Source organism: Macaca thibetana, chromosome 1 (assembly GCF_024542745.1).
Source record: "Macaca thibetana thibetana isolate TM-01 chromosome 1, ASM2454274v1, whole genome shotgun sequence".
NCBI lineage: Eukaryota > Metazoa > Chordata > Mammalia > Primates > Cercopithecidae > Macaca > Macaca thibetana.
The window spans coordinates 130643749-130654955 of record NC_065578.1 but is presented as its reverse complement, the minus strand read 5'-3'; the positions used below and the strand labels follow the sequence as shown (position 1 = coordinate 130654955).

The 11207-nt window shown below is 50.9% G+C and overlaps 2 protein-coding genes across 3 annotated transcripts in view; both read right to left on the bottom strand.

Annotated features, from left to right (window-relative positions):
- Positions 1-1788: 1788 nt before the first annotated feature.
- Positions 1789-5521, bottom strand: LOC126948302 (uncharacterized). Its single transcript, XM_050779903.1, is given in 3 exon segments — positions 1789-5053; positions 5055-5077; positions 5080-5521. Coding segments are annotated over 3 exon segments (624 nt in total). The 3' UTR covers positions 1789-4894.
- KIRREL1 (kirre like nephrin family adhesion molecule 1) overlaps positions 1789-11207 on the bottom strand; it is a 109021-nt gene continuing 99602 nt past the window's right edge. For both annotated transcript variants that reach the window (XM_050779537.1, XM_050779545.1), the window contains exons 11-15: positions 10506-10704; positions 8602-8709; positions 8286-8425; positions 7651-7728; positions 1789-7402 (exon numbers count right to left, since the gene is read on the bottom strand). In XM_050779537.1, the coding sequence (XP_050635494.1) occupies positions 6926-7402; positions 7651-7728; positions 8286-8425; positions 8602-8709; positions 10506-10704 (1002 nt within the window). In that variant the 3' untranslated portion in view covers positions 1789-6925. The remainder of the gene's footprint in view (positions 7403-7650; positions 7729-8285; positions 8426-8601; positions 8710-10505; positions 10705-11207) is intronic.

Sequence of the window (11207 nt, the reverse complement as noted above, 5' to 3'; positions counted from 1 at the left end):
AAAGAGCTTGGTCAAAAGCACAGAGGGAGGAAAGTTCAGGGGCACACCACAAACAAGGCACAATTCCATTTAACTGTGTTGAAATGTAGGGTAAGTGCAGGGGAGGGTTGTGAAGTAAGTGAAAGATGTGGGGTTATCTCATGGAGAAATCTGAACTCACACAGGACTGTGTTTACGCCTAGGCCAATAGCTGCTGTTGTGACGCCAAAGCCTCACAATGAGGCGGTGGCTTTTACAACTTTGCAAAGCCAGATGATAAAGGGGCTGTGTCATTATTACTTATCCTCAGGCTGGAGGTGACTTAGAGGGGCTGGGGCTCCCATCACAGGAAGAGGCCTAATATGCAGGGACGAGGTCCTGTGGCCTTTCTTGTGGCTGAGATTTGGTTTAGGCCCTTGGAGCCTTATGTAGTGCCCTACAAAGACTTGTCCCAAAGAACCTGCTGGCCCTGTGCTGGGGTCTGGAGATGTGGAGATGAATAAATGTATCCCAGGTGGACACATAACATAGGAAGCACCCCACCCAGCACCACTTGGCCTGATAGTATTCACCTGTGCCTCCACATTTGCACAACTTTGCTTCCTGTCCTGGTTTTTTCTTTTTTCCCTACTGTTTCCTATTTGCTTTTGTATTCTATCAATGCCATTTTTACCTATGCCAGTGCAACTTACCTCAATGCAGCCTCCAAATATAACTGTACCTTGGCCTCTCATTCCCATCCAGGTTGGATTCACCTTGGGCTACCTATAGGTTCTTGGTCCTGGCTACATGCCTCCAAACCCCAGGCCCCACAGCACCTTGCACCCTCCCTCAGCTGCAGCTCCTGTGCTGTGACTTCAAGCCCTCTTGGAAATGGGTTGCATTATTTCGAAAGTATTTTTTCATCCAGACAGCTCTTACATCCTGTCTTCCTCTCTATGTTGGGTGTCCCTTATGTACAAAAAAGGCTACTGTAAACTGTCTTGAGTTTGCTTGGTTGTTAACTGAAGAAAACAATAAACCCTATTTCTCTAATGATTTATAGCTTTAAAAAACATTATATGGGCCAAGCGCAGTGGATCACACCTGTAATCCCAGCGACTCCAGAGGCCGAGGTGGGTGGATTACTTGAACTCAGGAGTTCGAGATCAGCCTGGGCAACACAGTCTCTACAACAAAACAAAATAAAAGTCCAAAACAAAATAAAACAAAACATTATCTGAAAAAGCATTATCTGAAAACAATTTCAGGTATCTGCAAACACTCCTGAGAAATGAGGAAAGTGAAACCCATGGGAACTCAACTCAGGGAATTTAGGATTTCTCAGCAGGATGGCCTGTGTGTGTGTGCACTCCTGCACCATCTGTTTTTTCATTCTGCTTCACTACAAGTTCAAAAGGTTGGAGACCTCGTAACTTTGCTTTTTACCCAAACCACAGCATTTTAAATAAACAAAACCAGCCATTCTTACACACCTGTCCCAATTCCTTTGGGATCTGGAACTCGGATTGAAAAGTCTCCCCCTTTCCCATTCCCATAATGTGATCTGGCACAGAACATTTGGATGCTGTGTTCCAATAGCAGGGGGCCTCCAGCTGTTTGTCCCTGAACTGCCATAATTGGCCTCAGGGTTCTGCACAAGTGGCAAACTAGAGAATACATTTTTGCCCCATGGCCTGGAGGTGGCACAAACACTGTTTCTGCAATTTCAGTCCAAACCTGTTTTTTCCCCAAACCAGAACTATCACCCAGAGTCAGGCAGGCTTTTAAGTAACTAGCCGTTAATGCATTAAACAACACAAAACATGGTACTTTTTAAAACATTTATATTTATATATATAAAAAAATTAAATATATATAATATATAGTGTGTTTGAGACTAAAAATATAGTACATAATATTTTAAAAAAAAGAAAAAAAGTAGAATAGGAAAAGGTGTGAGGGACACACAGATACACATTGCTAAAAACCTACGATGGTTTGTCCTAACAAAAATAATATCTTTTTTTTCTCTTCTCTTAATTATCATCATGGATCCATTTATTTCTGGGGTCTGGGTGGAGAAAATTCAACTGGAGCTAGAAATGGATGTTGCAATCCCAAGAATGGCTGGGTAGAAAATGTGACCAAAGGGAGCCCTGGGCCTCTTCTGGTGAAATTGGACACCTCAAAATTTTCTGGGTCACTGTTGCTAACAAGATTGTGTGGAGTTTCATTGTATTGGGATTTTGGCTGCTCTCTCCCCAGAGTTAGGGTATTCTCAGGGGGGCAGCATCTGAAGAGCTCCAGAAGCAAACAGAAGAGCTCAGGGCCCATCAGTACTCAACAAGGCCGGTGGTTGGGGCCAGCAAAAAACCAGGGTAGGGACAGCAGACTGGCAGGAACGAGTGACAGTTCTATGCAAATGGAGTTATTATTATTATTTTATTATTATTAAGGGCAGGTTTGTACCAGAACTGCCCAGTATGGCCTGTGACTTCTGCGCAGCAATTATTTCTCCAGGGACAGGGCCTGGAGCTCCCTCACAGTGATGCAAAGAAATGGGATTCCCCACTAACCCCCCCCACACACCTCCTTCCTACCAAATCACACATCTCTCAGCAGCCCAGAAGTGAGCATCGGGACCACGCTGACAAAGGTGAGCCAATGCCTTTCACAAAAAGCCTGGCCTTGAGGAGAGGAGGAGAAATACCATAGGGGGATAGGAGGAGGCCAAGAGAAGGGAATGGGATATTTAAATGCTAATTTTATAGCGTCTTCACAAAAATAAATGCCTTTCAATTACATCCCTTGGCCTGTGCACTTCAGTGTTCATTACGGCCTTGCCAGGGTCAGGAGCTTCACTAATCCTTTTGGGCGATTATCAACATGCACAGTGGCCTGCAGAGGCACCAAGCGGTGGCCTGGCTCAGGTCAGACAGCACTAACTTGGGGAAGCCAGGATTTCTGAGGCCAGGATGCTTGGGGAGGAACTGGAGCTTAGCTGTGGGGACAGAACCTTCCACACAGCAAAGAACAAGGCAGTTCGCTCCAAATGGGGTCTTGGCTTTAATGCGGCTTTCTTCAAACCCAAATGGCTGAACATTGCTATGAACGTGGGTCATGTATACTGAGACATCGATTCCGTTTTATGGAGCCTGGGACTGTGGCTCCTGACAGGTTAACGAGAGGGCACGAAACTCCAGTGCAACGTGCTCCATTTTGAAAGCAGCTAAAGCTCCCCTCAGAGTGAAGAGGAAAGTAGCCCTGCTGGGATAAGGGGAGAGCACACTGCCTGAAGACAGGGTGCTCACATGAACATTTTCACTCCAAGCAAGACAGTGATGAGAGCACAGCACTGCTCCCATCTTGGACCCTTGCCTTTCTCACTGACTAGGCTTTTTGCTTCATGCAAATTCTGTGGCTGGACTTTGAGGGATCCAGAATTTAGGATATAGGGCGGGCCCTTTACGAGGGAAGTGACCATGGCTCAGCCAAAATCACAAGATCCTTTTCAAGATCCAGAATGTATTCCAAAACTGTTGTACCCCTTTCCCTCCACTGGCTCCCCTGGCAAGCTGCTCCTTCTCAGGCGGGAGCAGCTGTGCATACTCCCCGACCTCTGGCTCCAGGCACCTTGGACCGCAGCCTTCACCTGTTTGGTAAGAAGAGCAAGCTGTCCCTGGGCCGGAGGAACGTTCCTAAGGATCAGGGTGGAGGAAGGCTACTCCCATTTTCCCTTACAGAAGCAGTGCCTGAAACCTAGGCACATAATATGCCTATGTGCATACTATGCCCTGCCCTGGCAAAAGACACATTTGCAAACCAATCAGAAATGAGTGGGGAGCAGCACAGATGACCCAATAGCCAAAGGATAGCCCCACATCAACTTTACTCTGAGACTTAGGGTGTATTTTGTGTTGTTGTTTGGGATAAAGGGGTCCCTGGTGGAAACTAATTCACAACACGTCTGACAAGATAATGAAGCCCATGGTGAAAGCTGCTTCTTCGAACAGGAGAGAACCCCCCGACCAGCTCCCCAGCACTCACCATGCTTGCTACTGTTCCCAGTTCCTTGCCAGCAATGGGCAGTCCCACCCCTACTGGCAGCACAATGGGTATAACAAAACCAGAATAGTTTTAGGTTTGTGCAACTCTCCCCCTTCATTTTACAGGCCAGACAAATTGGGGGCAATGAACAGAAAGTTAGGCCAAGATCTAACCTTGGCAGCTTCAGGACTGGGTCCTGGGTCTCCTGACCTCTAGTCCCTTGCTCTTTCCACTAAAACAAGCCGTCAAAGGTGATCAGGATCACCAACTACGGAGGCACCGCCATGTTGCAGGACTCCAGGATTCAACAGCAAAGCTCTGTGATCAAGGATGCCTTCCACTCCCCAGAAGAGCTATTCCACTGGGCCCTTCAGGTAGGTTCCAATTCAGATTCTGACGGCACCAACATGTCAGTTACAGAGGGCAGAGACGACCTTGGTTGCTGATGCTTCCCTGTGCCTTCCTGGGTGCCTGCTTGACACCCAAGAGGCTCTGGTTAATGTGTTAAGGAATAGAGAACAGTGAACTAGCTCTGTGTCAGGCTTCTGAAAACTAGGCTTCCTTTCTCAACCATTTTCCCTGCACCATTAGCTCAATTACCTAGTAGCCTTAGGCCCTCTCTCCATCATTTCAGTAGAATGAAACTGATACTTAAGCCAAAAAGGGACAAATAAGAGAATCTAGCCAAACCCAAAACAAGAACGATTTTTTTGGAATGTTCATGTTTAAAAAGCCACCATCTTTAGACTTTAAGTCTTTGGATTACCCATGGCTTCTGGTTTTTGTGAAAATAATATAAATTTGCATGAATTTGTCTGTACAAGAACCTGAATTTCTTGACAGACCTTCCCACTGAGCTCTCATAAAAAGACTCTATAGAAAGGTATCAGCTTCCAGGGATGGAATACAGCTGGAAGCCTGTAAATGCCCCAGGTAGGGCCCAGTCCACAGGAGTTTTCCCTGCTGAAATGAGGGAGGATGCAGAGGCTTCCTGCGAGGTTAAAACCAGAGCTACTTGCTTCCTGGGTATCATCTGGTCCTTCCTAGCAAGGGGTTGGCCAGGAATGTCGCCCCCAGACCCATCTGTAAGGGCGGTAATGGCCTGTGGCTGATAAGCATGTAACTCATTAAAGCGAACATGAGTTATGAATGGTGACCACGGAGAAAGGGCGAGGAACATTTTGGGAACTGCACCAGAGGCCCTGCCTACCACTGGGCTGCACATGCAGTTGGGGAGGTGGGAAACAGCCAACTCCAGACACTGCTTCTTAGGGAGGCGTGGCTGGGGCAGGGGTACAGGTTCTCCTTGGAGCTCCTGTTCTCTTTGGTCAGAAGGTGGTGGCTGAGAAGCAGTCACATGGAAGGTGTGTGTTGGATGTGCGTGCACATGGAGGAGGAGGAATGGCCCGTGGAATGCCTGTGGTGCCCTTCCGCGCCACCTTCTCCCGGTCAGCACAAGTTCTCTGTCAGGGCCATTTCCAGGCCCCTTACCTCTCCAGGTCCCCTCACCCATCTCTCTCCTAACACTGTAACACTTAACAGTGTGTCCGAGGCTCACAAGTACCGGCTCCCTGCACAACCGCCCACGTAGGGTCGGTCATCCAAAGCTTGACACTCAAGGCACTGAAAGTGGAAGAAGGAATCTGATTGGTCCAAGAAAAAAAAAAAGACACTTAAAAAACCAAAACCTGTCTCCCACACCCCCTGGAAAGTGGCCTCCAACCAACTGATGGTACCTAGGGTAGGAGAGTAGAGCCGGAGAGCCAGGCCCCCTCCCTAACCCTATCGGAGCCCGCTGTGTGACAGGTCTGGCAACCTGAATGTTTAAAAATGGATTCAAAGTGCTTGGAGACTGAAAGAATAATGGAGGGTGTTAGAAACCCCATGGAGAAGAATAGGTACCACCTTTCCTTTCCAATGGGACTTGTATTTGGGTGGGGGAATCCCTACATCTTTTCTTCCCAAATGAGGTTTTCATTGTTTTTTGTTTCCTTTGAAAAATTATACAACACCCCCACCCCTACCTCACCACTCCTCAAACCAGCTCAAGAGTTAAAGCCAGGAAGTGGGGCAGACTGGGGAGAGGAGGCCTGTGTGGCTCCCTCTAGTGTTGGTTCTGGAAACTGCTGCGCAGCACACAGAGGTCTCTGGGTCAATCGGGACATGGTCCTGGCCTTTCTTTCTCCACCAGGACCCTGACTTATTTGGCTGGCCCAGCATAGACGAGAAGGAAAGCGGGCAGTGCTGCCGGGGATTCCTGGATCCCTCTGCATGCTGACAGACAGCTGTCCACAGTGGGCCAAGGTGACTGGCATTTTGATCCCAGCTGAATGAAGGCTGGATTTGAATGCAGTGCCAGGGCTGTTCTGTAGACAAGAGCGAACATAAATCCAAGCTCCCTTCTGCAGTACCCTGAGGAAGGAGAGATGCACCCAGGGCACGAATGCAAACAACACAGGGACTGGCCAGGCTATCCTGTTTTCCACCTGTCTGTGCCACAGCCACCCACTCCCATACTTCATGTCCCTAGGCCAAAGCCTGCCCACCCTGGGTACCCCCATTTCCACTTATGGGAGATCAGAGGGGTGGGATAGAAAGGGAATGCTAAAAAGTGCCCCCTCTGCTCTCCCCAACCTTCACTTTCCCTGTCCCCATTCTAGGGTCAGGCAAGAGTGCAGGTCAGAAGAGACACATCCTCCCGAAGAAGAGGGAAGGGCAGGCCCAGGAGGCTGGGGCATGCAAAGAGCACCATCCTCGGGACGGGGTGTTTCTGGGAGACCTGCTCCCCACCTGCCACGGTGGGAGGAAGAAGGCTGGTCCGAGAAGGGAGCAATGAGCAATGCCCCTGAATATCAGGGAACAGCTGTGAAAGCCTTCTCCTCTGCCCCGCAGAGATGCCCCAGCCAGGCTCTGGCCCCTACACGTGAGTCTGCATGCGCTGCTGGAATCGCTGGCCGTAGTCCGAGTGCTGGGAGGTGTAGGAGAATCGAGTGGCTGTGGCGTACTTGCCAATGGGGTCATACGCCTCATATGGGGTCCGCTCCAGGCCAGAGGGTGGGGCCTGGGGGTAGCCCAGTCGGTAGGTGGGGTACCCGGCTGCCCCAGGGAAGGGATGGGAGTTGAACTTCTCATAGTTCTCGTAGGACAGCTGACTGGTTGTGTCGGTGCCAGCTGGGGCAGCAGGGCCGGGGGGTGTGGGCTCAGGGCCATAGTCAGAGGCAGGGGCCCGGCTATAGGTGTTGAGCTGGGCATAGCCGCTGGAGTGGGAGAGACGGGATGAGGGGCGGCCGTCGAAGCGGGCAGGGCCAGGGGCACGGTAGTCAGCATAGAGCACTGCCCTGGAAGATGGGCGGTCTTCATGGGCACGCACGTTGTAGTAGCCATTGGTGGGGTCCTGGGGGCAATGAGAGAAGAGGATGGAGGCAGTGTTCCCTCTTGGTTGGAGATCAAGTCTCACCATGGCCTTCTGGGCTTCCTCCTCTGGCTCTCCCTATGTCCCCATCTAGCATTCCACCTCCTCTGCTCCTTCAAAATCCCTCCCAACCACTCCTCCCCGAGTCTGTCCTCACCTCCCTGCTACAGGCCCTCAGAAACCCACTGGTCCACCAGCCCTCGTGCCCTGGCCCCTTCCCCCTTTCCCACCTTCATCTCATACTCCTCCCGGGTGTCAATAGTGTCGCAGCGCAGGTCCTGCTTCAGATCCACATCATCCTTAAACGACTGCAGAGCAGCAGGAGTGGGGCGTCAGCAGACAGAAGCCCTGCTCTTTTCGACTCTCACCAACCCCTCCCCACACTCAGAGGCCACCTGCTCACAGGAGGGGTCTGAGGTCAAGGGCAGACTTGAGTTCTCGGTTCTCTAGGCAGAGGCTCTAGGATGTGGTGGGAAGAGACCAGAGACCTCGGTTCGAGCACTAGTTTGGTTGCTAACATGTAATGGGACCTTGTATATGTCATTGCCCCCCTCCAGGGCTGTTTCCTCACCTCAGCAATGAGGCAGATGGACCAGAAAGCCTCTGGGGGCTTCCAACTTTCACACTCTGTGGGGCAAAGGAAGTCTTTGGAGAACCCCAGCTGCCTATCCTCTGCTGGAGGAAACTAGCCTGGGGTGTGTGTGAGAGAGAGAGTATGTGTGTGAGTGTGGGAGAGTGTGTGTGGCAGGACCAGGGAAGGCCGATTGAGGAAGGAGAGAATGACCACGGTTATTAGAGATCTGGGATGGAGCTGTTCCTCAGAGGGTGGAGAAGGCAGGAGGCCAGCGAGGAGCAGGACCCTCACCGAGTAGATGGCCTTCATGACCCGGGTCGCTGTGGAGACGCTGGCAGTGTCATCCTCCCGGTCAGAATGCATTGTAAGTGGCTCTCGGTTCACTGTCTCCACCTTGATATCCAGCTTCCTCAGGGTAACGTCTTTGCGACCTGGGATAGGAGAGGCAGCTTGGACTAAGTGCTTCCTGCTGGCCTCTGCAGTGGTTGCTTCAGGCTCCCTCTGGGCTGGAGCTCAACGGCCAACCCCCCCATCCATCCCAACACTGCCTGTCACAGCCCTGGAAGGGCCAGGGGAAGGCTGTGGGCTGCACAGGGCCCATACTCACTGCCTTTGCGGCGCCGGTAGAGGAAGAATACCAAGGCGATGAAGAAGAAGATGAGCAGGATGCTCGCACCGATGGTGGCCCCAGCTATGATGCCCACAGGTAACACCTCTTTCGATGGGGAAGGAAAGGTGGAGGCATGAGGCTGGAGTTATACTGGGAGCTAAGCTCAGTGCTGGCTGAAGGCTAGGCCACAGCTACAGAGGCAACCTTGGCTTGTGTACAGGGCTAAGTTTTGACTGAGCCTGGGAACAGCATTCAGTTTAAGTCAAGGTTGGATTACAGAGGAAGGTCTGCATTGTAGTTGGATTTTGGTCTGTGATCCAGCTCCATCAGAATGGAGATCATGGTCATGTCTCGTCCCTGCAGCTGGGGCAGGAGTTTGCCCCTGGCCTTGGTTCTGTCGATCTCTGTCTTTCAGCCCACCTGACTATGATGCTTGGCCCTTCGCTCTTGTTTGAGGTCAGCTGTCTCCAGACTCTCCAATCTGCCACCCATATTCCGACATCTTTCATCACCGTGCCATCCATGATACCACTGTGACTGCCCCATGTGCACCTATCTACCCAGGGCTCCAACAGTTTTCCTTGGTTTCCTCTGCTTCCCAGAGCTGAGGAGGAGCTCAGGAATCCTGCTTCCAATCTTCTCTCTCTTCCTAGCAGCTCTAGCTGAATCCAGATCCTGCTTATAGCTTTTCCTCTGTGAGATCCTTCCCTGTGGAGCTCCACATTACTGTATCTACTCCTTTCTTCCCTACCCCCAACCCCCTTGCTGGCATCCTCAGTTAAGACCAAAGTGATGGACCAGGCGCAGTGGCTCACGCCTGTAATCCCAGCACTTTGGGAGGCTGAGGTGGGTGGATCCTGAGATCAGGAGATCGAGACCATCTTGGCCAACATGGTGAAACCCCGTCTCCACTAAAAATACAAAAAATTAGCCGGGGGCGTGATGGCACGCACCTGTAGTCCCAGCTCCGCGGGAGGCTGAGGTAGGAGACTCATTTGAACCTGGGAGGCATGGGTTGCAGTAAGCCAAGATCGCACCACTGTACTCCAGTATGGGTGACAGAGCGAGACTCCGTCTCAAAAAAAAAAAAAAAAAAAAAAAAAAAAAAAAAAGCGGAAGTGATGGGATGCTGTCATTTTCCATGCGGTGCCCCATCTCCTATGTCAAATGGTTAGTTCTCAAAAAATAAAACAACAACAAAAAAGTGCTTTTCCTCTTTGGACTTGGTAGCTTCCAAAAGTCAAAGGAATACCTCTTTTATCATGTGACATGTGAGAAGTGCCTTAAAGGAGAGAGCACTTTTCTGCTATCAGAGTGACAATTCTTGAAGAGGTAGGGGAACCCATACTTACTGAACACCTATTATATGCCAGGCATTTTGTAAACATTCTCTCATTTAATCCTCACAGCAGCCCAATGAAATGGGCAGCATTATTCCCTTTTGCAGTTCATATGATTATTCTCCATCTGAATATTAATTTGCTACCACTCTGTAAGTCCCTCCACTACACTGAAAGTTTCTTGAGGTCAGGGACTGTGTCTTGTTCACGGCTCTTCCTGCAGACCCTGGGGCAGAGCCTGGCACACAGCAAATGCTCAATACACTTTAACAAAGTGAGGGAATTTCCCCAGTTGAGCATATGGAGGCCAGGTTCTGGTGGGAAGGCCCAAGAGAGTTCTTTCCTTGATGCACAGACTCTTATAATAGGCAGGAATCAGACGGGAGTAGCCCCAAACCCCTTCACTCCTTATCTCTCAGCCGGGACATCCCTCTGTGTGTCACCTCCCTCAGAGCAGAGCCCAAGGGAAGGGGAGCAGCTGAGCCCTGCCCCTGGAGAAAAGAGGGAGCAGAATCCTCAGGCTTCCCTGCACCCCAGCTGGCAGGCAGCACTGCCAGTCACCTCGCTCTTCCAGCTGGATGATGGCTGTGCCTGGCCCGAAGCTGTTCCAGGCGGTGCAGTTGTAGTGGGTCTGAAAGTCGGCCTCCATGACATTGTTGATGGTGAGCGTGGATAGCACCCCACTGCCTGAGTTGGTCCTCTCCACTGTATAGCGTTCCAGGGTCCCCACCTCCAAGAAGTTCTCCTTCCATGCCCACGCCTGCAGTGGAGAGGGCAGGAAGGAGGTAAGAAAGGGGCAGGTGGCAGAAGCCCATGCCCACGTGTCCCCTGATCCACCCTCAAGGCACCCTCACCCCTATGTGCCATGTGTGCCCCACGAGTCCAGCCTAACACCTCCCTGTAACAAACTTAAGTCACACCTGCTGCCTCACACCCTCGGCACTGACTCTCCACTCAAGGAGGAGCAGTGGCTCCCAAGCATGGCTGACATCAGATTTACCTAGGGAGATTCTTTCAAATGTAGATTTTTGGGACTTATGTCCTACATAGGAATCTCCAGGGAGGAGGAGAATCTCTATTTTCATAATGATCACATGTGATGTGGATGCAGCTGATGCAATGAACCGACACTGGGAGCCCCAGATGTTGTAGAAAAAGTTCTGCATGGGTCCTCAAGAACGCTGGGCTCCTCTGCCCATCGAGCTCCTGTGTGGCCTCCCCGTCCCTCTCTAGGCCTCATTTTCTTCATCTATACAATGAAAG